Source organism: Cygnus atratus, chromosome 7 (assembly GCF_013377495.2).
Source record: "Cygnus atratus isolate AKBS03 ecotype Queensland, Australia chromosome 7, CAtr_DNAZoo_HiC_assembly, whole genome shotgun sequence".
NCBI classification, from domain to species: Eukaryota; Metazoa; Chordata; class Aves; order Anseriformes; family Anatidae; genus Cygnus; species Cygnus atratus.
Genome location: NC_066368.1, coordinates 20,885,646 through 20,912,501, shown reverse-complemented (window position 1 = coordinate 20,912,501; position 26,856 = coordinate 20,885,646). Strand labels below are relative to the sequence as shown.

Genomic DNA, 26,856 nt, shown 5'->3' with positions numbered 1-26,856 from the left:
GAGCAGAGGAGATGAGGGGAGGCCTCATGGCGGCCTGCAGCTCCCTCATGGGGAGCAGAGGGGCAGGCGCTGAGCTCTGCTCTCTGGGGACAGCGACAGGACCCGAGGGAACCGCACGGAGCTGGGACAGGGGAGGGTCAGGCTGGTGTTAGGGAAAGGTTCTGCACCCAGAGGTGGTCGGGCACTGGGACAGGCTCCTCAAGGAAGTGGTTATGGCACCGAGCCAAGCAGTGTTTGGACAACGCTCAGATAGTTTGGTTTTGGGGTGGTGCTGTGTGGAGCCAGGAGTTGGACTCTGTGATCCTTGTGGGTCCCTCCCAACTCAGGATATTCTCTGATATTCTCTGACGTAACACGCTCCGAAGCATGAATACAAGTTGAAGAATCAGCAGCCAAGTTTTCACTTTCTGATAAATTGTTCTGTGATGGTCTGAAGTTACGCTGATGTCTTTTGATAACCAAGATTTTAAAGGCTGTGTCAACTCACAATTTCCTCTTTACTTACTATGGATTTTAAGCAGTTAAGTCTTTATCATATAATTGTATTTACACTATTCTTTCTCTAAAGAAACGCATACATCACTTTTAAAGACATATATATAAGATAAAGCATGCTTTTTCATAGTTTTAGTTACTGATACAATATAGCTGTGCGCACCCAGGATCTCTGGAAACATCACTACTTATTTGTAAGCAGTAGCAGGACACTAAGTCCTAGAGCTTAATGTGGGGTCCTCTATTGCACAACCTCCTTTTATAATACTTACTTCTACAGTCCTACAGTTATAAAATAAAGGACGCAGATAAAATATTAATAGCCAATTTGAGTATTATCTACAGAAACACATTATAGCTGATATATTATTATAAGAGCAGTAAAAAAAATAAAAGTTAACCTGCTAAAATGGAGCATCAAACACTTAAGGTAGTACTTCCAATTAAGCATGCTGCAGATAGGTAAGACACTGCACATCTGCAGGGAAAATTAAAAACTGCGTCAAGATACACTGACACCTCTTGACCCCCACGCAGCCAGGTGCTCAGGAGCGAGGAACCGCACGCTGCAGGATTAACAAGGAAGCAGCAGCCTGTAACACTGCGTACTGCGGGCAGGTGGACTGGATCTTTAAGTCAGTGAAAGTTACTCTTTCAAGTTATTAAGTCTGAATCAGCACGCTACTATTTCCCCTCCACTTCCCAAAGAGCAAGCAGAGCCTCCAAAACATAACCAAGCGCTTCAATTACACAAAGATACACCTTCCAAGCACAGTCATTTTCAAACCTGAAAATTCACGGACATGCAGTATTCAAAGAACACTTCCTTTAGTTTCTTAATCTAAAAACGCACGTGCTAATAAAACACCACTCTGTGCTTCATTTATGCTATTTATACTTCCACCCCAATCTCCCGTAGAGTATTAAAGTTTCAAAATGACTACCCAACAAGACAGACTTCCAAAGAGATAACTGTCCTCTTCCATCAACTATTTCTGACCTCTCATGTGACGTTACTAAACTGGACATGATGCAAACAAGAACGCTAAATCAAGAGAGAGTTATAATCTGGGAGATTTAAGTAATTTAGATGAAAAATTGACCGATTTTAAAAGGGAATTTGTAATGTCCATTATTAAATTGTTTAGGTAGTTATTCAGAAGAGATAAAACTGTTAAAAGAATTCACTTTTGAAAAGACAGCTCTAAAAAAAAAAAAAAAGATGAATTTAACGATGGTTTTGGGAAACACTTTTCTCCCTGTAAGGCTACCAGTATTAAACGAGTTACGAGGAAATCCCCGAACCGAACAGCCTTTAAGATAAACGCAGCGCCCTGCTGCAAACTACCCGAGCAAACCCCGCCCCCAGAAGCCAGGTTCAGCCAGAACACCCGCAGGGCCCTCAGCCTGCTTCGGGCACACCTGCTCCTTGGAAGTACCCAACGCTGGCTTAACTTTCGCGTCGCTTCACGCGGCGCCAGTAAACCCCATTAACTTTCCTAAGACAAAGCCAACCCCAAACAACCCTCAGGCGGCAGAACGGCACGGAACGGTGTCGCGCCGCGCCGCCCCGCTCCGGGGAGGAGGCCGCACGGCTCCTGCCCTGCCCTGCCGCCCCCCCGCCCGCCCCTCACCGTGTGCTCGTGCTCGTCGGCGCGTGCGCGCGGCGGGCAGAGCAGCAGCAGCAGCAGCAGCAGCGCGGCGGCCGCGCGGAGCAGCAGCAGCGGGCGCGGGAGCGGGCGCGGCCCGGCCGCCGCCATCTCGGGCCTCGGCGTCCCCGCCAGGAAGCAAGGCCCCGCCGCCCGGCCGGCCCCAGCGCCCCGCCGCCAACGCCACTTCCGCTCCGCCCGGCCACGTCATCCGGGCCGCTCGGCGGAAGGAGCGCGGCGCCGACGGGGGGCGGCGGGGGCCGGGCGGGGCGGGGCGGCCCTGTCATGGCGGAGCTGCGGCCCGTACGGCGCCCGCCGTCCCAAGCTCACCTACCGGGGGCTGCGCCGTCTCGGCGCACCGATGGACAAACACTGCACCTCGCGTAAACGCACGGGCGGCAAGGGGGGAGCTCCCCGGGCTTCGCGGGGCGACCCCAAAGCAATTCCCCTCTCATCCCTACCTCCGTCACCAGAGCGAAGCCTTCCCCCTGTGGTCCTGCACATCCAGCCTATAGTTCAGCAAGCTAAACTCATAGGTGTATTCGCAGTCCTGTCTATTTCACTAGAAGCAAGGTCCTCTTAGAAGAAATACTCCTCAAACCGTATTGAAAACCCTTGTTTACATTAAAAAATAAATAAATAGGAGAACCTAGGCTGCTTTGCTAACACCATATGTTTCTCTCCAGTCATTGCATCTCAGCCCAAAACTGAGTAGGCCCCCCTTGGGAGGCAGAGAGGGGGCTTCCGCACCTCCGTTTATTCGCCACTTAAGCCTCTCGGTCAACAGCGGCGCCAGCCAGAGCCATCTGCTGCGAGGGACGCCGTGAAGAGCAAACGCTCGTCCTGGGCCAGCCAGCTGCCACCTGAGCTCCGTCAATTGCTCGGTGCCCAGACAGGTGGAAAGGCCATTTACTTTTTACCAGCAATTTTATTATCGGCTCAGTCCTTGAGCTCCAATCCTAGATGAAACACGCTTTGTTTCCTCTCCCCAAGCATATTCATGCGTAATCAACGATTTGGTCACATGCAGTTTTCTTCTCCGGTCTCTTCTGAGCTTTAATTTCAGTGCATTTCTCACCCCAGGTGGTGGCAATACACGCCACAAGCTCCTCCAGCACAACTAGAGCCTACAGCTACAAGGACTCTACACACAGAGCCGTAAGAGGGGAAAGCAATTAAATGAAATGAAACCAACTTGTAGACACATTTGGGCAGCTCAGAAGGTGCGTCTTTGCAAAAGTCATGCCTATATCCCAATCATTTACGTTCATTTTACAGTGAAGCCATTTTATTGCTGTTCCTTTTCTCCTTGACAGGGTGACAGTTCTGCTGTGACTGCCGGGCAGCGGTTTGCCTAACTAATCCAGGCAGACTTACAGATAGACAGTGAGAAAGGAATGCCCGAGACTACAGCTACATCTTGGATCTTTCCCCTTCCACAGTGCAAAAGGGATGTGAACAGAGCACTGTTTTAAGACTTCTCAGCCTCACTGATCCCAGCTCACCTCCCGTCCAAGCCAGAGCTTGCATTTGTTTTTGTAGCATTTGTTTTTGTATAATAGCTCAGGTCAGACTGAGGAAGGATCTAAGCTGCAACTGGGAGAGGGACCAAAAGACTACTTATGAGACACATTTCAGCTATTTGGATGTAAACTGTCTTGCTGCAGTACTAGCAATACAAATCTAGTTCACGGCCAAGTTAGTAGGATTATGCAAAGGCAAATGCTCAGATACAGTTCAGATAAATCCTTCTTGGAGAAGACATTCGTCTATTGCTTGCAGGGGTGTAGAATTAAAAGTCAGGCAGGGGAAGACAGCCCTGGACTGCTTCCGTCCAACAGCTCTGAAAGGAAATCTTCTGTATGACATTCGTATTTTGCTCTTCACCTCCTGCCTTCTTGCAGTTTTCCCTGCATGCTACATTTCTGCCTTAAGTTGTGCCTGGCAAACATGGAAGCAAAGTCCTGTCACATCGCAGTTCCCATCTCTGGAGCACAGCTGCAGGCAGAACTACTAAGATGGGGGACCTTTGAACAAAACCAGGGAGCTATGTGCAAACCAAGTACACACGACAGCTGAAGAGAATCAAACTGTTAACTTTCCTCCTTTATTTCTTATATCCCTGCTTCTTTCACTTATCTATGGTACCATCTTCCTCATTTCAGCACCAAAACCTCCTTCCCTGCTTCCGATTTGACTGAATAGTGCTAGGAATTGTGTTCCGTTTCTAGAAGGGCACAGGAAGGCACCTCCCACCTCACTGTTCCCCTGGCTACGGTGACCAAAGAGCAAACTGTCAGTAAGAGCTTGAACTGTCAGTGAAGAAGGCACTGAGGTCCTTAAGAAAAACAAAAACAACAATAAATCCTCTTTGTCAACAGGCTGCGGTACACAGCCAGCATCCTAGCAAAAGGAGAGGCTATCTGAACTGTACTTGGAACACAGCCTGCGGGTTTCAACATGTGGATGACATTTAGCTTGCACTTATGCCCATGGGAGCTTCCACCTTCCCTCAGCGCTGCCTGAGTCATGGTTGGCCTCTGTCACTCCTGCAGCTCCCCGTGCTGGCTTCACCCCACCGCAAGAGCATGGAGCTACAACTCTAGTGCCTGCTCTGCTACAGAGCAAGAGAAGCTTACATGACCAGATGGAAACTATGCGTCTCTCAGGGGAAACTGCTTGAAAACCAAGTAGGCAACGTGGCTTAATGCTCTACCCTGAATGCTGTCTTGCAGAATTCCCATTTATGTCGCTCATGGACAACCAGAGCCCCAGACTTGTCCCCCAAGGGTCAGGATATGTACAGAAGATTGCAAAGCCTTAAAAAAGCCTACTTTAATGATCCCAGCCTCTTCGGATGAGGAATCAAAATTAATTTCTGCTTTATGTGCTTTCTACACTTGGCACACAGAGCCCAACCAGGAAACTCTCCTTAAGTGTCCAAGTCCTCAGGCAGAAAAGACTGGACACAGCTGTTGCTGATTCACATTGCCAGAGCAGAGCAAGCAAAGCCCAGCCCCCAGGCAGGATGCCTGCTTCCACACGAGTATTTGTGAGGTGTGCACATCTATAACCGGAGAGCAGCTATACTATTCCAGGACATGAAGTGAAAGGTCTTCATAATGCTGCAATGAATATGTGCGAGAGATACAGAACAAAGCAGTGCTGCCTCTTCCTTCCCCCTAATTTAAGAGGTCAGTCAGATGATTTCAAGGAACAATAACCCCCACCATGGTCTAAGTACGGCTGTTTTGACACAGCAAATCCCTTACCACCTGCCTTGGGAATTTTCACGGCAAATGTGTCACACGCTGCACCTTGTTAATGGCTGTCCTCTTCAGGGAGGGATAGGGAAAGACATTTTCAAGAGTGTATGAAAAACACATTCTTAAATAAAGATAACTTCTCATCCTCCTATGGTTTAATGCATACTGGAAGGAGAGTCTAAATTTTCTGGAATTTCAATGTCTCCACCCAAAATGTTACACCAAACAGCAATGCATTCATCTGTTCCTGCTGTAACGAGTGTTCTTCAAACAAAGTCTTTAAAATGATTGTCTTTACTTTTTGAAGCATGTTTTCCAGTAAAGCCCTTGCACGTTGTATCGGAGGCTTTGTTGACAATGCTTATCAGGATTTAGTTTCTAAAAGGACAAGCTCTTTCTTGATCAAAAGGAAACTCCATGTTGCTGCAGGGCTGCCAAGACACACAGCAGTGTTCTCTTTTCCAACCATGATTTTTCCTTGAAGTCTCAAAGCATGAAAATTCTTCTAAATAAAAAATTGTAGAAGGCCAAAAAGTCTCATTGAAAATCATGGGTAAAGTCACCAGAGCTTTAGAGAGGAAGAAAGGGAAGAAAACATTTGGCTCCCACTTATAAATAATTTAAGACAACCCCAAAAATATCTGTACAAATACACACATACAAACAGAAAAAAATCTCATATTCCACAGATGTTGAGAGATTCAGCGACCTCTTGGGGGCACAGGTGGAGGATAAAGGCCTTCACAGCTTACAGGCCTATAAAAAGACAGAATACAGATGCATTAAAAAAGTAACAAAGAACAGGGTTCTGGAACAAACTGCATGCAAGAACATCATATCTAATAATGCTGTACAAACAAAAGTCATACAAGAAGAAAAGCAGGCTATCAGTGACTCAGCAATAGAACTGATGCCAAGGTGCTAGAGCCCTGTTCCTGACCAAGTTACGTCTGCTCCTACTTTGCAATAATTCTACCATTACTTGGAGGAGATGGCATAATGCTTGTTTGGAATAAAACTTTGATATTATAGTAGCTTTTTTTTCCCCTGAAGACTAGACAAAGAGCAATAGGAAAAGAGCAAAAGGTTCAAAATAAAAATATATTTACTCAAACTAAATATAAATTCCAGCTGTATTCTCGAGAGAAACCAAGCCAAAACACAGAACTTACTGTTTCCACACATCATTAATCACTATTTTAACCGTTGAAGCATTTTATTAACATCTACTCTTATATAATCCTCTTGCTTCTGGACTTCATAGACTTGCAGCGGTTGGGCTACAGGAATGTTTGCAAGTTACTAAAGTTTGCGGTGGCCTGACCAAATCAATGCAACACTCCCACCCCTTCCCCAACACTTCTATCAAACCAGTGCGATTCTTTGAGGCCAATCGTACAGTATGCTTTGGAGAGCTCTGAAATTTAGAAAAATAACAAACCTCCTAAGGAATGGCAAAAGGGAATTCCCCCTGGACCACGTTTAGTATATTGTGAGAGGATCTTCTCAAGAGGATCAGGGACTCAACCTCTGGCACGTACAGGATGCTGCTTGAGATGGGTCAGCCTTACTATGGCACGCGCTGTGTGTGCCTCAGCAGTGTTGCCCACTACTGAGGGTGAGAGCCACAGCAGTTGCACTGCAATAGGCAGGTTACCAACAGGAAACCAATTTCACCAGGTATTACACACGAGAAGGAAGGACCTTACTATTACTTAGCACTGTTTGTTTACACTTAATAGTCTGTCAGACCTTGTTGAGGAGACATTTGCTTCCTGCCTTAATTTCTACCCAGTGCTTCCACACTGATTCTCTGAAAGCTTATGTTTGAGCTGCATTTTAGCTTTACCTGCTTGCACCTCGAGGAGGCACTCTAGGAGGCCTTTCAGGCAGTGGGAGAGGCAGCCTCTCTGCTTGGTGGCCAACAGGGCTGCGGCTTCTACTTGCTTCTGTGACTTCATTGTCCTAAAAAAAATAAATAATAAAAATTTTAAAAAGTACATCAGGATCCATGTGATTCTGAAACACACTTCTTTGTCCCTAAAGCACACATTTTCCTCAGTGTCCAAGTTGGCACGTAGCTTCTGGACTGGATTACTTAGTATACGCAGATACGGGAACAATGCAATGGAGAATAAAGACACGTGTTATTAGTAACGTGTCTGTGTGCTGTATTTTGTGAAATAAGATAAACTAGGCCTGGCTACAGCTTGTGAGTCACCTTTGGTAGCAAAATTTCTAAGTGCTTGACACTAACGACATAGAGTGCAGTTCAGAAACATCTGAACTATGAGGACAGAAGCAGCAGAAGAGGACTTTTAGAATAGGTTATAGACCACCAGCAGAATTTGGTTTTTGTTAGCCTCACAACAGAAGTGGCTACATTTAGCCATTTCTCCAAATGCACTGGCATTCCTGAGCTTTTTCTTCTGTATAAAGAAAAAATCATGTATTTAAGATCAGCTGAGGTGAAAGCTTACCTCACTGTCCCCTTCCATCCCACTGCTGACACTCAGTATGCTCCGAGTGCTGGAGCGGTTACTTGCGCTACCTAGGGTTAGTAAGTGAGAGAAAAAAGTTTATTAAATCCTGGTGATCTTACTGCAAATCACTAACTCAACTCTTTATAACCTCATGCATACCTCTTGCACACATTATTTAATGCTTGTTTAGATTAAATAGTTTCCACTGATATTTTTCACGTGTTCAGGATCCAAATAACTGCATTTCATACAACACAGCTTTGCTTTCTTTCTAGCAGATTTCTCCCCTGCTTAAGTCCAGGCTTCTGGTAAATACTCAACCATAATCTAACTGAAAGGGTCCAGTGTCAATATCAGGTTGCAAGTCAGGTAAATATTTTCACAAGTGTTACACACTCAACTCATATATATTTAAATTATCAGTCCCCATGTCCCTTAACTTCATGGAGGTGGATGGCTAAGGGCACTGTCACACATGAATTTCTGGAATAACTGACTGCTTGAGAGGCTGTCTTTCCCAATAGCTGTTCACCACCTCCTCTCTAAGGATGTCTACTCACCACAGGAATATTTGTTAGTCTATTTCAGAGCTAAAACTGACAAGTTTGATCAAACTACCTTTAGCAAGCATTTATGCCAACCCATTTAACTTGCATAGACTCAAAGTAGGGAAGATTTTTGCAGTCAGTCATGCTACCTCTGAAGGGGACAGCAGCTCACAAATATATCTAACACTGCTATGGCTGGTTTCAGTCATAAATACGTAATGTTCTATAGGGTTTTACAATACTGAGACATCAATGTTCAGAAACCTACTCACTAAAATCGAGGCTAGAGAGGGTTTCTCATAATATACGGTCCTTCCTCATCCTTCCTGAGGTAACTGTCATTATCAGCTGGTCCAAACAGCATTTAGTGCACTAAATACTGTGTTAGAGTCTGTTCTCACAATCATACCATGGAAAACAGAGCCAAGCTGCACCCTGAACTCTGCAGGGTCTTTAACAATTCTCACACAACCGCTTTTATGCAAGGCTCAGCTGCCTCTGGCACATACTTCAGATGTGTGCCAGCTATATCTTTCCAAGATATAGTAATAAAGGTGAGTAACCTCACTGGGACTCAGTGTACAGTTCAGAGGACCAAAATGATCTTAATGATTTCTGTGAAAATTGCTCAGTCTGAAGACACAGTGAGAATGCAAGGATTTAATTTGCACAGATTAAACTTAATAAAAAACAACTAATAAAAATGTCCAGAGCATCCAACTCACTCAAGAGTTCAGGTCCCAAAGCAACGAATGAAAAATGCAGTCCTTTATCTACAACAATTGAGGAAGTAACATGTAGAGACACGCAGGTTCCCAGCCTGCAATATGGCTACGCCCTTCAGGCCAGAATAGCACACTGCCTGCTGGGAGTCACAGCAAGGGATCATACTTTTTTCTATGAAAGCAGCTGCCATCTACTTTTAATAACTGGAGATGGGGGATACACTTTCCTTGGGAAGACTCAAGGGAACCTTTTGCCCAGCTTTCAGGTTTTCCTCCCATAGAAATGCAGACACAAGTGTGTCCAAACCCCTTGATGAAACTGGAGTTGCTTTTACAGCTTTGAGAATAGTTGGCGTGCAGGGTTCAGGGTGGCGGCGTCAGCACTGGGATTCAGCAACAAAAGTCCTGACCCTGAGGGGTAACAATCAAGGTTTGCTTACTTGTTGTGCTGGATGTGCTTTCTGTTTTCCAGTCTCCTCGCTTTATCTCCTTTTTTGGTGGGAAAACATTTTTCCTAGGGGTGTATTCATATATGCCACATTCTGGTTTCCCCAGAGTGTTATGAGAATGTCGAATAGGTACTGTAATTTCCAAATCTGGAAGGGAAAATGAGAATGAACAGCTCAAAATGATCTACGTGAGTCTAACCTCTGTGAGACAGCTTCACACCCCAAAACACACTCAGTTGTATAAGGATGATCATAACTGTACATATACAAATCCAGATTCACTCCACAGATGTGGACTCAGTCTGGGAAACTGAATAAAGCAGCTTCTTAATGTTTCACTCAACAGGCACACAAATGTGAGTATTAACGTATCACATAATTACAATACAGACATTTCTGCCTTAAGAACCTATTGATACTGGTTGCTGCTTCACTACCAGAGAATGTCAGAATCAGAGGCTGTTACCTGTACTTTTGCCTGATTTTTGCTTCTCCATTTGCCTCCTGGTTATGCTGTCTCGTAGCCGTTTCAGATTTTCCTAAAAATATCACAAGACATTCTTTTCAGACTTTCGATAAAGGAGGATGAACAGCTTTCTGACAATACCAGTAACATATATCAGCTAACTTTGCAACCAAGCTGCAACAAAGGCTGCTAGACCAGGCTGAAGTCCAAACCACATGAAACCATTTATTCCCTTCAGAAATCCGTACGTGCCTTTCAGAAGGCAGGTTTTTCCAGATGTTTATTGTGTGTGTTCAGGTCAAGTTCACAGAATCACTGGTAGTTGCAGATAAGCAGCATATTTGGTTTAGAACTCCCTCTATTTTCTGTCTCCACTGTTACACTGGCACAGAAACAGGAGACATTCAAGTAACTGTGCAGTCCTTTCTGTACTAATGAACAGGTAATAATGACTGTGGGACAGAGGAGGCTGCTGCACATCAGAGCATGACAGACAGTGAGAGAACTGAGGATGCTCCCACTGAAGCAACAGTGGACTCCTGAAAATGCAACTGGAAACAAAGTGTGGCAGCATACTGCATCTTACAGTAAGGAAAGGTGGGGAGGTGGAAGGGAAGGGACACAGCTTGTAAAATGTAAAAATGAAGAAGTCCTTGAATAGGTGGAGAAGCAGAAGGAACAATAGCTGTACCACAAGGCAGGATCTGCAGCAGACCTTGAAAGCTGCTCATGGGATAGGGCTCGCAGCACACAACTTCCTCTCTGCTACAGAGATGTACTACAGCCTTCCTTATTGAAGAAGGGATTTCCCATGACTGTTTCTGCTTAGAGAGGACCCTTCCAGGTGAGAAGGATTGAAGTCTTGGCTTTGTCCTGACAGCTACCAGAACAGTATCACACACTGGAGACCAGCACCTCGAGTGCTGGGGCAGACTTTGCCACAGCATGAACAAAAGACTCCAAAAGAAGCAGGCAGTGCTTTTGAAGAGGGAGCTCCAAACTAATGTGAGAATGGAAACTTTAAAATGTGACTGCTAGTTCCCAGTCATTATGCTGCTGCTGCCAACACAATGATGTCCTCATTCAGCTGAGCACCCAAACAGTGCACTTTCACCCATGACTTTCACTTTGCCCAGCTGCAAAGAACAGGCAGTCCTGGAAGCTTTAGGAATTAAAACCATCAAATATTCTGCCTTTTAAAGAACCTGAAGAAGCATCAGACTATTTATAAGACAGGAGTTTAATAGCGATACATCATCTGGGACACAGTCTTCACTGAACTGAAATAGATGCAAACTGACAACCCGAATGTTCATTCACAGAAGTCCCTGCCACCAGGTAGGTGCTAGGTGAAAAGAAAGGTAATTTAGCCAACTTGATTTGGGCCTAATTGCTAGTATACAGATCTGCATGTTAGAAAGACTAAAAATATTACTGCAAGATAAACAGACCTGTAAAACAGCTATCTGCTTGCTGCTGCATAGTAACAGAGCTTCCCATGCCAGGAGAGAACTCTACTGGCCGGGGGACTGTGTTAGGAGTCTTCCTGCTCCAACCAGAAAAGAAAGCTGCTCCCACCAAACTGAACTGCTATGGATACATACGTAAGGAGTGTTGTATTTCTTAAACAGTGGAATAAGTCTGTACCTGCTGGAATCGAAATGATTCTGATCTCTTTTTCTGGTTCAGTTGCCACTCCTTAAAGTGAAGTACAGCTTCATCAACGTTGAGTATGCCCATTTTCACTTGTTCCTGTAACGTAATCAGCTGCCGTTGACCTGGGGTTTTCATTCCAGCAAATGGATCGTATATACTTGATTGAGACAGGTCCCTTACAGGCCTGACTATTGTCTCTGAAAAGAGAACAACAGCAAAAATATCACTGAACTTGTGGCATCTGCCCTTTTCACTGAATACAAAGCAATTCAAGCAGCCTTGATATAGCAGAGATGCCGAAAGGTTAATATTAGAGACTGAATGTTTCCCTAATTAGAAGGGTATTTTGTCCATATGCCATCCTGCTGTTTGTCAGGACTAAGAAATCTGAGAGGTAGCATTGTGTGCAAATACATCCTAGTGATAATCTCTGTTCTTAAAAACATAATTTAAGTGAACAGTACCAAAGGTCCTCCTCAAAGTACTCTGCTTCCTCACCTCAAAAGTCTCTCTTCTGCACCCTCTGCAATCCATAAAACAGTATTTCACCTTTGCAATTAGAAAGCCAGACTTCCTAGATAGTATGTAGTATAATTCCAGAAACAGTTGAAAACTCATCCCACTGATGCTGGCTCTTTGCAACTCATTTACAACATAAGGAGTACCCAACTCAGGAGATAAAAGCACAGGTGCGATTCCTAGCACTCTGATAATGCACAGGGTAAGAAACTAAAAAATAAGGTCACAGTTTTGAAAGTGCAGAGATCAGTGGGAAGCAGTTCGATACAGGTTAAATCTCAGGAAATAATGATCAACAGGCAGTGACTCTATTCAGAAGAGGAACATCAACTTCACGAGGCAATGTGGATCAAAACATAAAAAAGGGACTTCAATAATCATTAAAATCCTGACTGAGGATAAACTCTGAGACAGCAGATATGTATCGTATGAGATAAAAGAGTACCCATCACACTCTGCAGATATAAAAAGTTTCCAATGTCACATAAGGTCAGGCCATTCATATGGGACTATTATCCCCAGAGTCTTACAAAACAGCCTATTCTATCACATACACATCTCACTTAAAGCTACCTCAGATTTGGATTATTTGAAAGATTTCCAGGATAAACCTCCAACTTACCTTTCTTCACCTTTCCTCTAGAGACATAGAGATTCTCAGGTCTTTGAGCTTTCTGTGCAAAAACTGGAAAACAAACACTCTTTAGACACTGAACACATCTCAGGAAGACAAATAGCGTGAATGAATATGGGAAGCATATTATCATATTCAATTCTGCACCACATTACAGCTTCTGTTAAGACCTATTGGACCCCATTAAGTCCATAGGAGAACAGGATAATGAGCTGCACAGTAAAACTCCCTTTCTGTTGTCCTCAAAGAATATAGCTCAGCCATCTCTAAGAGAAATCTGGAAATACTTTCCCATAGTAAAGTAATTGGAGGAAGGAGGAGTCACTGAAATTACTTTCCCATACTTGACTGGAGTTCTTGTTAGCGAGATTGTGAAATATGACCAAATTTTCACAAAGTGCCTAGGAAACTAAGAGGCAGTTCTCTTTAAATCCAATTAAACCCTATCTCAGAATGAGGTATTGTCCTACACAAATGCTCCAAATCAGTAATATCATTACAGAGCAGCAATTTCTCAATTTATTAGCTTGATCATGTCCTTACAATAATATCAGAATCTTTCCTATTTAGTCGTATTTGTTTATAGTGGCTGGGGGCAATCTGTTATCTTATTGCTTTCATTATGAACAATCACAGGCCAAGACCTCAGGATAAAAAAACACCCACATTTTCAGCATAAACAGAAAATGAAAAGCAGACCTGAAACTAGATCACAAAGGTAATCCAGCTCTTATGGGCTCAGACTCCAGAGCCAAACAATCAAAGGGTAATGGAAGCCACAGGTAGACTTTCTTGGTGTTTATTTGGCAACTGGAGCCTACATCAGGGCCATTCTACAGTTGACTGTTCTACAGTTCAGGTCATGGTACCCAACTCACTTTTGGAGATGTACAGCTCATTATCTGGCTGTGGAGAGCTGGATTCTGGTCTTGGAACAGGAACTGGAGGTCTGCTGGCCATTTCCTGAGGAAAAGTATCTTGTTCTACTGAATAATATAGGTCTTCACCACACCGCTGGTAAACTCCTTCCTCTGAATCTGGCACATCCATGCTACCACCTAAAACAGAATGGACTTTGTAAGCAAAACACCTGGCCACTTCACTGATGTACCCTCCAGATGTACCATGTACCGCATTCTTACCAAGCTGACCATTTCTTAGGCAAACATAGCCAGTTTTGCAGTGAGTTACCGTGCCAAAGATCTTCAAAACAGGACTTGATAAAGTCATTAATATCTAGTAGCATTTAAGTGTTTGCTACTAAGCCACTTTACTACTAAGCCAGTTTAAGAAAAAGGCAAAAAAACAGTAGAAAGTCTCATAAGTGTTTTTAAGCACTAACACCAGTAGATTTCTAAGTTCCAGTTAACTAACATGTCACAGTAGTTAACAAATCAAATACGGCACTGGCTTCCAAAAGCTACCTGGGTCATCTACAGAGTACAACAGGGACGACTTCTTTTGTTTGAAACAAGCAATTGCCATCAGCTGACGGTATATTTGATCTCAGAACAATGTCTCAGAAGGAGCTGGATACATGTATTTGCGCTTAACGAGTCCCAGCTACCATTATACCACCTCATCATCTCCATTTTATTCTCACTTCTAAATTCACTGCAAATTCATCAAGTGCTGCCATACCCAATTTAACTGTTAGTTTTCCCTCTGTTTGTATGTTGGCAAATTACTGACTCAAGATCACAGAAAGAATTAATAGCCCCCGGACTAACTGCCTCCTCTGTTATCAAGTCAGAAGTAAATAACCTAGCCATTGGACTTAGTGTCCTTCAGTAGTTGATGCTGGTACACCTAATTGAGTCAATGCAAAGGAACTGACAGAGCACCAGTGTTGGCATGGGAAATGGAACAAAATGTTAAAGGACAGACTTAATCTTGCTCTGAGTCCAGCTGGGTCACCCATGAGAAGCAAGTCTGGATCCTACGGAACCTGGTGAGTCAGGAAAAGGCTTGGATGACCCAATCATGCACAGTGGGAATAGCCCAAAGCAGGTCTGGGAGCCAGAAGTTCTTTTCCTCTTTCCAGGCTGCTGTATTCAAGTAGATGGACTTGTGAATAAAGCATCTGCATTAAAATTCATCTCTAGCTTGTGCTGCTCTACTTTATACTTTGTCCTTGTTTATGAGGGGAACCTGCACCAGCATCAGGACACCAGAATTAATTCCCTTCACAAAGATAGGTACCAAAGACAGCCATTCCTGAATAGGTATCAACCATGTTTGCACCCATAGGTAAGCAGACACTGGAACAAGAAGTCACTCTTATTTCTTGTTAAGAAATTCACCACATTTCTGAAGTCACCTCACAAGCTTCACAGGCTGCTTTTACTGTTGTGTCTCATCTGTACCCACTAAAGCAAGGCTGTCCATATCATATGGTGAGGATTTGCTCCTATGCTTTTAACAGATCACTTTTAACAGATCAAGGAGAAACCTCAAGTTCAACTGTGCTGTTCCCCTCCCTTTCCAAATAGGTCTCACCTTCTAAAAACTTGCGGAGCATCGAGTCTTTTGTATTTAGAGAAATTTCATCTCTGGCAGTTGCAGTGTCTGGCTTGGACTGAAGCATCTCTACATCTGAAAAAAAATCAGAAAGGTGAACTTGTTGATTATGCCCTTAAACATGTGGAACAATATCATATGACATATTTGACTGAATTTTCATTTTATGGTGAAAATCAAAGACTAAACCAGACAACTGACAAGACAGTTGCCTCAAAAAAGGCTGATAAATTGCTATGTTCAGTTCACCCTGCACAAATCTTTGCCAGCTGCCTGACACTTATGCTTGAGGAAGACAGATGTGACTAACATTACTTGGTGAGAACTTCTGACAAGGCTCCAAGCAGACACTCCTGGGAGGCCAAAATTGATGCAAACTTCATGACTTTCCAAAACCAGACATTATAGACCATCTGTCCATAACACACAAGATACCTTTTATTTGGTTACTCAATAAAAGTCAAAACAGCTGATGAGTTAACCAGCTGGACTGGAAGGTGTTTTGAGGGTCAAGTGATAACTTAGTATTGAGAAAGTAGTGACAGCAAACAATACTTTGTGAGGTCCTCATTTTGCAATGAAGGATTCTGATTTATTTTTAAAAAAAGGATCAACCTAACTGCAACTCTAAACCTAATGCTGAAACCCCATGATGATAAAAAGTTAGGTACACATGCTCCTAATGATATTAAAAACAAGACTGATATAAAAGAATTGTTGAGGCATATTGCAAAATATCTATTACCATATAAATTGGATGGTTTGGATTATTTGGATTAACTGAGAATAGAAAATAGCACTTTGGATTACATGATAATTCCTGTAAAGCTGAGGAGATCCAAGTAAATGCTAACAATACGCTACCAAGATTTTGCTTTGCTAGTATGTTTTGGTTTTCATTTTTTTGTTTGGTTGTGGGTTTCTTGTTTTTGTTTGGTTGTGGTTTTTTTGATTGTTTGGTTTTCCGATTAAAGAATCATTGTCGAAGGACCCTGTTGTGGCTGCATGAACGCGCCCAACCTAGCTTTAACCTCGCAGGTATACCTTTTGTACAGTCACAGCAATACTGCATGCTGTGTGGATTAACCACATCAGCAGTTTCTCAGAGCTCTTCAGTTCATGCCAAGTTTCATGCTGCTGAAGTTAATCTGCTCACCACCGACCTAATTTAAAGTTCACTTAATATCGCTACACTACACAAGCCCAGATTTGGCCTTCGAACATGGTAAAGAATCAGCATTACAAACCTGTATTTTTCCTGTAATTTTTCTACCTTGCAGCCAGACGTGATTGTTATTTTTAACATAGCTTTTAGAAACAAACCTGAAGCAAATATAGGCCCTGAGCAAAGCCAATACTTGATGGATTTGGGGGCAGAACAGAATCTGACAGATGTGCAAAGTTCCTTTGATTCTCTATGGAACGAGCAGTATCCTCCCAGTTTTGGCTGTGCTCAACATAATTACTAAACCAACAGAGCAACAGGATACTGCAGGTTTTGTTTTCTATTACTGTATTAAACACAGTTAAATTTATGAACCAGTTAGTTTCACTTAATAGATATGATTGCCACCTTTATACTCTCTGGCACATGGGGCTGTCTTGCATACAGATAAGCTCTAACATCTCACTTGTGTACCAAAAAGGAAAAGAAATTCTGAACTTCTCCAATGCCACCTTCTGTTCCACTTGCTGCAAAACCACGACAGTGGGACAGAAGCAATAAGAAAGCACGCACAGAACCTGTGTATCACAGCCAGGAAAGATCCCCAGATCTTCCTGAGGCTATTGGGTAATGCTGTTCTGAAGGGCTAGTGGGAAGAGAGGAAAGTTGAGAGTTCCTAGATGTCAGTCTTCAGAATTTAGTAACTAAAATATATTTTTTCAAAGAGACTTTTAGTTTCCCTTTGCTGGGTTTAAGACTTCAGAAGGGATCTCAACCAATGTGCAGCAAGACATACAGAAAACACATTATGGCCTACTGACCCTTCACTAGAGCTAAAATAGGCATATGTGGGCACCCTTTAGAAAGTAATCATATCCTTTCCCCCTTTAAACATTTGTAAACAATAGAAGTTATGTATTCCTGCACATGAAAATTTACTCTTTACAGAGACCAGTCCTTTATTAACTAAGACAAAGGCTTCAATGTGTTGGTATAAATCACACCCCAGATGTTTTTAAGAAGTTATATTTTGCTGTACAATTCCCACAGTTTGTTCAAGGAAAATGAGGCTGCTGTTTCTTGCATTAAGTGAGGAAAAAATGAAAGTCAATGAGGACAGTGTTAAAAACCTGGCCTCAAGAGAATAAAAATATTGGGGGAAGGAGTAGAATAAGGGCATCACAACTACTATGTACTATTTAGGTTTTGAAGATCTGCAAACTATGGGACAATAGGTTTTATTCAGCTGAAACTCTCAAGGATAAAGGATGAAAATCACACTCTCTAAATCTGAATGTCCACACAGTTCATAGCTGTGGAAACAGCGCTAGGAGTCAGGACTTGTTTCCACCAGCCCTTTGCCACTGCCAGCGACCTTGGATAGAGGAAATACAACCTGTTTCCCCAGATAAAATGTCAAAAACTTCAGCCTTACAGTTGGAAAGTCAGCTTGGAAGGTAAGGCAGTACATGAGAGATACTGGAGAAGGTTATAAGGGGTGGTAACACTTCATACTCTAGAGGATTCCTTTTGTTCAAACTGATCAGGTACTTCAAGCACTTCTGAACACACACACACAGAAATCTGGCAGTTTAATTTTCACATACATCAAACAGGTTTTCAGCATTTTCAAGAGTCCTTGCTCCCAGAGCCTCGCCCCTACGCTGAGCTCTAGCATACTCAAAAATACGGTTTTGTAAAATCCAGCAGGTGCTGGTGAGGAGAAAGCAGAAAAAGCGAAGCTCTTCATCTGATGCTGTAGTTCGTACTACCAGATCGATACGATGGAGATAACTTCCCATTCTTGCTATTCGACTGCTGTTTGTTACAGTGTGTGAGTGACCCACCTAAATATTTACCTGCAGCCCGCACCAACCTAGAACAAATTCCACTCATATTCAAGAAAATTATGTTTGACATTACAGGTGTTTGAAAAGGTAATAAAAGGGAAGTGCTCTTCTGAAGCAGGAATGATTACAGTTGACAATAAGAAATTAAATAAGACAATTCAATGTCACTTAAAAAAAAAAAAAGCAAACAAGGTAATAGCAAAACTAGTAAGTTTCCAGTGATTTAGTTAGAAGTACTTTATGATCTGCACTGCTCAGGGCATTAAGACCTATCTGGTAAAGAATACTCCTCTCCAGCAGAAGGGGAGGCAGTATATTACTATAGATGAAGAAAATCTTTTCTTTTTTTTTAAACCCATTATTTATCCCAAAGCTATCAGGGACAATTAGCAGCTCAAAACAGCTGCGTGCAACCCTCATACAGCACCACTTTAAGCAAAGTTAGTCCTTGTACAGCTTCTTCACTCTGTGTTTCCCCACGATCAAAAGCAGATAGGAAAATAAATGCATTAAAAAAAGTGGGATGAAGAATACAAGAACTGGCAGAACACTCCAGCATCTAAATATTTGCTACTACTTTTAACTCATTACAACGGCTCCAGTCCTGCATTACCTTGTTTTCAAATCAGTTTCTGCTAGGCTAAATGACTCAGTGGTATCAACCTTCCTTTGATCAGTCTCCAAAAAACTGGTGGAAGCACATTCTGATCACAATAAATGGGCATGCTGCCACAGTATGTCTACATTTAAAAAAAGCCCAGGTATTGTCCTCTAGACCACAACTGTAAGCACTTACACAAGGGCTATTCTGACCTGCAGAAAGTACCTCAGTAAGAGTTGTTTACTACTTCCTAGGAAGCTTTTTGTCCTCAGAAAACAGTACAAAAGATTGAAGTTTTTATTTGTGATGTCAGTCCTAAGCCAACCAGCACTCCCACTAATTTCAGTGGGAGTTTACCTCTGTGCTGGTATTGTAAATAATATTGAAACTCCTTCAGTTTGAGAGAACAAGACCAATTGTGGAACATGGCGCCAGTTTAACCTTTACCTATTATGACACAGGCACCTGTTATGGCATTTTAAGCACCGTTCAGACAAGCTGTAAATATTCATCAGGTGAAGACTAACAGACTACATAAGAAATACAGATATTTTCTGTAAAAGAGTCCTGAGTGGAAGGTGACAAAGAAGTGTGCACAGGAGCAATAAATTGGGAGATCTTCAGAAAAAGCATGGAAATCTCATTGCCCTTGCTAAGGTGTTACAAATAAGCCATATAGCACATCTATCCAACATTTTAAAACAGACTTATCCAGCCATGCTTTCTAGTACAGAAATCATAAATATCTACTTCAGAGTCAAGCTTGGGTTTTTACCGCTCCAGTCCTACTAGCCCTGCAGAGCCCGCAGCATGTGCATACACCAGGGAAAGTTTCTGGTGCTGACCCTAAAGACCTCTACCACGCTACTGATATAGCTGCAGCTGCAGAAGGGTCCCCAAAAGGGCAGTGGCCTGCTGGGCTTTCACTGCTAAGGAAGCCTAAGAAAAGCAGCCTGACTTAGGCTTTGAATGCACAACTTTCCCATCCCTAGGCAGCCAATTCATTAGCTCTCCATTTCCATGCCTGTGAGCCAAGCAGGCTGTTTTCTGTATTCCGTCAGCAGCGAAGTTCCTTCCTAAGATCTGCCAGAGTAAGTCGGAGCAGGAAAACGTGTATAGTTAAACCATTAAACTTAGCATAGTTTGACAGAAACAGGCAAGAATGCACATACATAAGCAATTCAGGTGGCACACAGGTGGTGATCTTCAGCTGGGAAGAAGCAAGTGTCATAAAACAATTAGCCCTTCCAGCAACAGTCTACAGAATTAGCAAATAGTTTTCTTAACAGCAACCAATTCTGATCTAAATCTGAACCAATATGAGGATATTTCAGAGAGGTGTTTCAGAGTCCAGTTGAAAAAGTGGTAAAGTACAGAGAGTTTGACTTGCATTCACGGAAGAGAGGAATATCCCCCTTCATAGTGTCTGGGATTTCTAAATGTTTGAGGAGTGGAAGACAACAGGTTGGTCTCAGTGGTTTTAAGCATGTTTTTCCCCCTCTCCAGAATTAGTCTATCAACCCTATTCAGAGATGCACTGACTGCAGGCAGAGCTTCTGAATACCTAGAAACTCGCAACCCCCTTACTGTGGACAACAGCGGCTTTGTTCCGTAGGAGTACAACTGCCCTTACTGCTTATTCCCCACCTGAAGGCACAATAATCCTGGTTTTGACAGCAACACAACTAACCCCACAGTAGCCGAACAAAATTTAGCGGAGAAGTATATATGATTTCAGGCAGAGAACTGAGACTTTTCTGGACTCCACAACCAATAAAAGTGTGTTTTATAGCATTGTTTAATCTAAAAGAGAAGGAAAACAACCCAGGACAGATATAGTCTATAAGCAAAAGTGTTTCAGCAGGAAAAGCTTTTCTCCCAAGGCAATATACTTAAAGCTGCAGAAACATTGGAAGTCCTTATGTGGGTACTTAAACTATAATAAGCTACACTTTCTGCTTATCATGTGAACCACAAAATGTACCAGCGGGATGAAGCAAGACTAAGAAGGAAGGTAAGAACAGCAAATTTACAATTGCTTAACGTAAGTACTTAACTTTATATTTGCAATCAGCCTCACTGAACATTAATAGTGAAAAAGTTAAACAGCTGCATATTTACCAGAATTAGCTCTACGTTTTCATCAGTAAATAAGGTGGATTAGAATCATGATTTTTCAATTTCTATCTTTTTGAAACACATTTCTAGATGTTCACCTTCTTTTGTTCCTAAGCTGCTGAGGTAGAAACTCAACTCATGTTTGAAATCTTTCAGTGTTTCACAGTTCTAAGTAAAATTACATCTTGCACACTGTGGTCTTCCACTAAGTCAGCGTCTCTACATCCCTGGATCTCAGGAGGGAGAAATGGGAAGCAAAAGAAACTTTCTCTTCCAAATGCTACATCACTTGCTCAGGATTCAGAGAATCCTCAAAACACTGAGGAAATGGCTCTTGACCATGTACCCTGACAATCACAGAAATCCTTAGGGCAATTTTATCAGCCAGCCAATGTCAAAACCAGAGCATGGCTTCCTTATGGTGACATCAGAAAAGCTGTAACCAGCCCTCACTCTGAAACTCAACCAGGGCACTATTATTGTATAAGAGAGACAGAGCAGCTGAGGCTTCTAAGCCCAGAATATCGCAGTGATTATACATACAAAGGTCTTCTGGGGCACCCGGGACAAATCCAGCCATGGATTCATAAAGCTCTTCATCGGAGCCAGGATTCAAGGAACATTTCATTAACAGGTCAGTGGAAAGGTGAGCCATGGACTCATAAACAGACTCATCCTCTTCGCCTTGCATCAGCTCTTCCTTAATGTGACTCTTCAGCATATCTGCTGTTTCCTGGAGAGAAAGGAGTCCAAGAAGAACAAAAAAATAAACTCATTTAAATAGAGAATTTGGAGAATCAATGCAAAGCAAAACATCTTTCTCCCACCACTGATGGAAAGAAACCTTCCAAGAGTAGCCCATTCCCAAAGACTAAGGCTTCTCAAAGGAATTTAGCCTCCATTACAGCTTTTTGGGGCCAGCCTTCAGGATCTATGCTGTAACACTAGGTAACAAAGGTGAAGCAAGGAGATGCTGAAACATTCAGAATAGCCAGTATTGTCTTTCTATCCCTCAATTTCATTTTCTACCTGATGTCTTCAAGTTCCTGGAACATGAGCAAAGTTCATTCTAAAATTACAACGGTTTGTCAAAGGCTATTTTGGTGTAAGCGTAGCTTACATGACCATAAGTGGGAAAACTTGCCGCATGTGGAGCACTTTCAAGAAAGCAAAGTTTTAGCTTCACTGTAGATTCAGTTTCAATTTCTTGGCACTAGCAGCAGCACGTAACACACAGAGTGGGAGTCCACAGACCACCTTTTTTGGTGAGACTAACAGGAAACCTCACAGCAGGCAGCTGCTCATGCAATATGGGCAACTTTCGATTCACAGGACAGCAGAACTCTCTCATACATTTGCCACATGAGGGGAGAAAAGAGAAGGTGTGGAGGGCAGTGCTGACCTTTACCAAACACCACAAGAGAGCAAAATGAAAATCTTCATCCCAGCTTCCTTACCAAGCTCCTACTATGTCACAAGCTCAGACACCTTAACTGGTTGCAATTCTACAAGACATTCTTCTATCCACAACCGTCACCTCATTGGCCTTCATCCACAGGGCATGTGTCAAAACTGTCTACACATGCTTCTGTTCGCAGCCAAAATGGGTCAGTAGCTCATGTGATGCTTTAGGGAGGTGAAGAGGAACTTTTGCCAGACATAAAATGAGGTGAGTAAAGGGTGTTACTAGGATTTTCAAATATCCGTATTAGTACTCCTCCTGAACCCACAATGCTCCTAGTCACTACCCTGCTGTGGACACACTGGTGCAGATTATTTGTGCTTTGGTGCTAAATTGCACAGATAGTTTGATGGCTACTAGGCAGGACCTACTCTTAACACAGCTCTGTCACTGTGCTGGTAAAGAAAACATGGGAGGAACACAGTACAGCAATAAAGTTGAAAGGACTTCCTGAGCATCTCTCTTACCCCAATGCAAAGATTTTAATCAGTTTACAGTTTCTGCAGCCTTCCTGATCTCAGGACAGGATATGACCTTTATTTAGCTCTGATATATAACCCTAAATTTATCCTCTTATCACGAAGCAAGTCCCTAGTCTAAGAACTACCCATGCCACCAAAATAGGGCTTAAATACTGCCGTAATAGACTGGCATACTTATCTCCCACTATTCAGGCAACTGCTAGGGACAACTACGTACACCATTTCAACAAAAAGCAAAGGCAGATAAAATCTACTCAATAATTTGGGGTTCTGGACAACCTGATCTAGTGGGTGGCATCCCTGCCTATGGTGGGGAGGAGAGGTGGTGTCCACATCATAATCTGGAAGAAGTCAGGGTGCTGTTTTCTGGGGGTGGCTCAAAGGAGAACTGAATTGTGAATTGGGCTCCCACAGCAAGAACAAGTGGAGAATGGACAGATATCCCAACACAAGAAAAAATGCATTTCACGTAGAACAAAGATCAGCTGTGAATGAGCTAATAATCAGACTGTACTATGACTAACAAGAGTATCTCAGACTGTATCTGCCCAAACATATTCAGTTCCCATACTATTCCCTAAAGTAAGTGGGATGAAGGGGCTGTAGTTTTTCCAAGATCAGAGATTAGAATAATACATCAGACACCATGTGGCTGCAGAAACATCATTAGATGGTTGAACAATAAGGAAACCCAGCATGGCAGGCTCTGCTTCCATCTTATTTGTTCTGTTGAAAAGCCTTAAGAACTTTCCTGGCTCCAGAGATGAAATCAACCCTCCCACATGGAAGCTTTCATGGTGGCTGGACATCTACTCCCTACCACACCACTTTGTACCTCAGCACTCCTGATCCCACAACACTCTCAATGCCGAGTTTAGTGCCACTGCCCAAACCTGCTGAAAGGACAAAGGACTGCTGCTCCCTCTTACCACATATTCATCAATGAATTGTCGGAGGTCCTTAAAGCCATGCTTTTCTGCAATTGTGTTTGGATAGTGGCCATATTTGTTGGCCACACTATATGCCTGCAGTGCTCCAGGGCATGTCAGCAGCAAAGCGGTGAGGTTTTTCAGCCCATATCTTGCAGAAAAGTGAAGCAGCGTTGGCAACTCCTCATCCCTCTGATCTGTGAGAAGAGAAGTCTGTTAGAATCTAAACTTCTATCAGCAACAGAGACAGCAGATGAGAAACAGACTTCCTAGCAAACACACCAACCAAAGCAGGTTTGAAAACCCTGAAAAGTACATACACCATTTCAAAATCGAGCTAGTTCTGCACAAGTGAACTACCTAAGGTATCTAGCCCATCTCCAAATTTGATTCCTATAGTCTTTAATGGGGAATCTGGCACTGTACTAGCCACATGTATGTAGGATCACAGGTTCAGAAGGACCTCTTAAATCATCGTTCCGGTAAGTTCCAGCTGCTGTAAAGAACCAAATCATGGTACCACACCAATCCAACTGCCAAGTGCCCACTGTGCACCTTAGAACAGACTCACGGGGTAGGCGGGGAAAGGACTGTGCTGGGGAAAAATACCGCACGGGACTGGGAGAACAAGTGAGAAAATAAGGCAAGCATTTCTGGGGGCATCATCTTTTCACTTTGTGGTTGAAGCTGTCTACATAGCTGTATCTGCCACACTACTGTAAAGTGAGACAGACGTACTAAAAAGGGTCACACAACCAAACTACGATCCCCCTTCTATAGACATCGTCTGAAATTTAGCTTCCTGGCTGAGATTCAAAACTTGAGACAGCCTGTGCAGTACCACACACTGCAGTGTTAAGGAGCTCCAAAGAAAAACTACTGATATAGATGAAGTTTCAAAATAAAACAAAAATATTTCAACTTGCTTGTCATCATATCGTTTTCCTCCAGCTGGTTGATTCCGAACAGGTGTAAGCCACTGGCAGGAATGTTCTTCTTCAGTGACTCTGTCAACAATTTGTCCAGTGCTTCTATGCTGTATGGCACAATTTTAAAGGCCTAGAGATAGATGGAAAGTGATTTTGCTTGGTTAAGTCTAGATAGTTATTTAAGATGAGACTTAGAGGATGATGTAGTAAGTTTTATTTATTTAGAATATATCAGGAAAAAGTATGCATAGACACTGATGGTGGCAATGTTTAGATCAAACAAGGAACATGAAGAACTTCTTGGTCCAGAAACAAAGTATGATTAATCTAAACAGATAAGAACTACAAACTCCACAACAAGACAGAGTGCAAGGTGAAAGTCACTCATGTAACTGGAAGCACGGAAGACTTACTTCCTACTTCCTTGACGGGTATAATCTCACTTTTGAAGCTGCTCCAGTGAAGTGTCACTCATGCTCTAAGTATGAGTAGGTCAATTTTGAATTGCCCTGGTGTACACCCTGGCTTTTGGACTGGTGCTTAGCCAAAGGCTGTGAAGCATGCCTATACCCCAAGAAGGAGCACAGCCCAGTACCAGCTGCTCCTTAACTTGAATTGAAAAGGAAGTGAAAGACAGTCTCCTCTGCCCCAGGCATGCTGGTGATTAACACTGCTCTCTGTAGGCTTCTGCTACACAGCTAATCAGGGATACGGAGGCAGGAAGCACAGACAACAAATCTGGAGAACTTGCTCGTGCAAGCTTTACCTCTGTAACAGGATTCAGGTACCCTAACTGGGCAAAATATGATACGAGAACTGAGGACTGGCTTTAAAGAAATAAATGTATTTGTTTATTCTTAGCACTTATTTTACCCTTCTTCAGTCAGCTAGTTTGAATCTTTGTTACATTTTCACATCTTTTCCAAAAACCCTTTGGTACAAATTTCCAAACATTTTACGTGGTACTTTCTACTGTATCAAGTTCTGTCACCCTAATCTTTTCAAATCAAGGTCTAAACATGGGTGTTGACTGATAGTATTTTCTTTGTTAGTTGGATAGCCTGAATTGCCTTAGCTAACTATTTGCTCCAGATACGGGAAAAGTACCTGTGCTTTTGCTCTAAGGGGATTTTTAGGGACCTTCTCATATCCCTAACAACTTTGCATTCTGCATTTCAGAAAAGCAAGAGCGCTTGCCACAAGATAGCTCATGTCCACCTATCTACTCTTTGAGAAGAGCTGGTGTCCAAAGCAGCTGTTTGCTAGAGTTGTTACCTGGCACATGAACTGTACTGGGTTGGCTGCATTTGCCAGCAGACTGCTGATTTCCTCCATGTCGGTATGATAGGTGACGCTCGTTTCTCCCACCATCAAGTCCCCTGAGTATATCTTTAGAGACACTGTCCCAGAGGTTAAATCTTTGAAAGAAAAGAGAAGAAATCACCTTTAAGAACAAACAATGGGAACAAGTCTTCATCAAATGCGCCGAGTATAGGAGGAATTTGGAGATACTGTCAGCTGGATACCAAAATAGTTTCTGTTGTATAGAGTTCATGAAAAGTCACAAAAAAGAAAAGTGATGATACTGGTCTGAATACCAGGTAGGAAAGTACTTTGGAACTGCCTCCTTCATAGGCACGTCAAAGCATATCACCTGTGACCTTCTAGGTCATCTGCTAACCCTACTCTGGACCACTAATGATAATGGTACTCCACCTCAAATTACAGAACCTCACTCCTCTCCACATCTGGCTCGGGATTTCGCATCCCCTCTCAGTCTCACTACTCTGAATTAAATCAGCTTAGAAGAATTTCAGCTTTGCAAGTTTACACAGGCACAGGATTTCTCTCTTATATGCAACTTTGGAGCTTCCTAATATTTTACCCAGTGTGTACTCATAGGTCTGAGC

The 26,856-nt window shown here is 42.8% G+C and overlaps 2 protein-coding genes across 7 annotated transcripts in view; both read right to left on the bottom strand.

Annotated features, from left to right (window-relative positions):
* The window catches only part of TM9SF3 (transmembrane 9 superfamily member 3), a 44,608-nt gene extending 42,253 nt beyond the window's left edge, over positions 1 to 2,355 (bottom strand). Inside the window, 2 exon segments of the mRNA XM_035545082.2 lie at positions 2,130 to 2,316; positions 2,318 to 2,355. Coding sequence (XP_035400975.2) covers positions 2,130 to 2,316; positions 2,318 to 2,355 — 225 coding nt within the window.
* A 3,191-nt stretch (positions 2,356 to 5,546) lies between these two features.
* Positions 5,547 to 26,856, bottom strand: part of PIK3AP1 (phosphoinositide-3-kinase adaptor protein 1) — a 47,063-nt gene continuing 25,753 nt past the window's right edge. For 2 of the 6 annotated variants that reach the window (XM_050712095.1, XM_050712098.1), the window contains 14 exons: positions 26,222 to 26,364; positions 24,944 to 25,076; positions 24,018 to 24,214; positions 21,688 to 21,877; positions 15,390 to 15,485; positions 13,769 to 13,948; positions 12,879 to 12,941; positions 11,729 to 11,934; positions 10,082 to 10,154; positions 9,607 to 9,762; positions 7,891 to 7,961; positions 7,260 to 7,375; positions 6,068 to 6,166; positions 5,547 to 5,978 (listed from right to left, as the gene is read on the bottom strand). In XM_050712095.1, the coding sequence (XP_050568052.1) occupies positions 6,112 to 6,166; positions 7,260 to 7,375; positions 7,891 to 7,961; positions 9,607 to 9,762; positions 10,082 to 10,154; positions 11,729 to 11,934; positions 12,879 to 12,941; positions 13,769 to 13,948; positions 15,390 to 15,485; positions 21,688 to 21,877; positions 24,018 to 24,214; positions 24,944 to 25,076; positions 26,222 to 26,364 (1,679 nt within the window). In that variant the 3' untranslated portion in view covers positions 5,547 to 5,978; positions 6,068 to 6,111. Of the gene's footprint in view, positions 6,167 to 7,259; positions 7,376 to 7,890; positions 7,962 to 9,606; positions 9,763 to 10,081; positions 10,155 to 11,728; positions 11,935 to 12,878; positions 12,942 to 13,768; positions 13,949 to 15,389; positions 15,486 to 21,687; positions 21,878 to 24,017; positions 24,215 to 24,943; positions 25,077 to 26,221; positions 26,365 to 26,856 lie in introns of all 6 variants that reach the window. The other 4 variants (XM_035545104.2, XM_050712097.1, XM_035545094.2 and 1 more) reach the window with 2 other exon arrangements.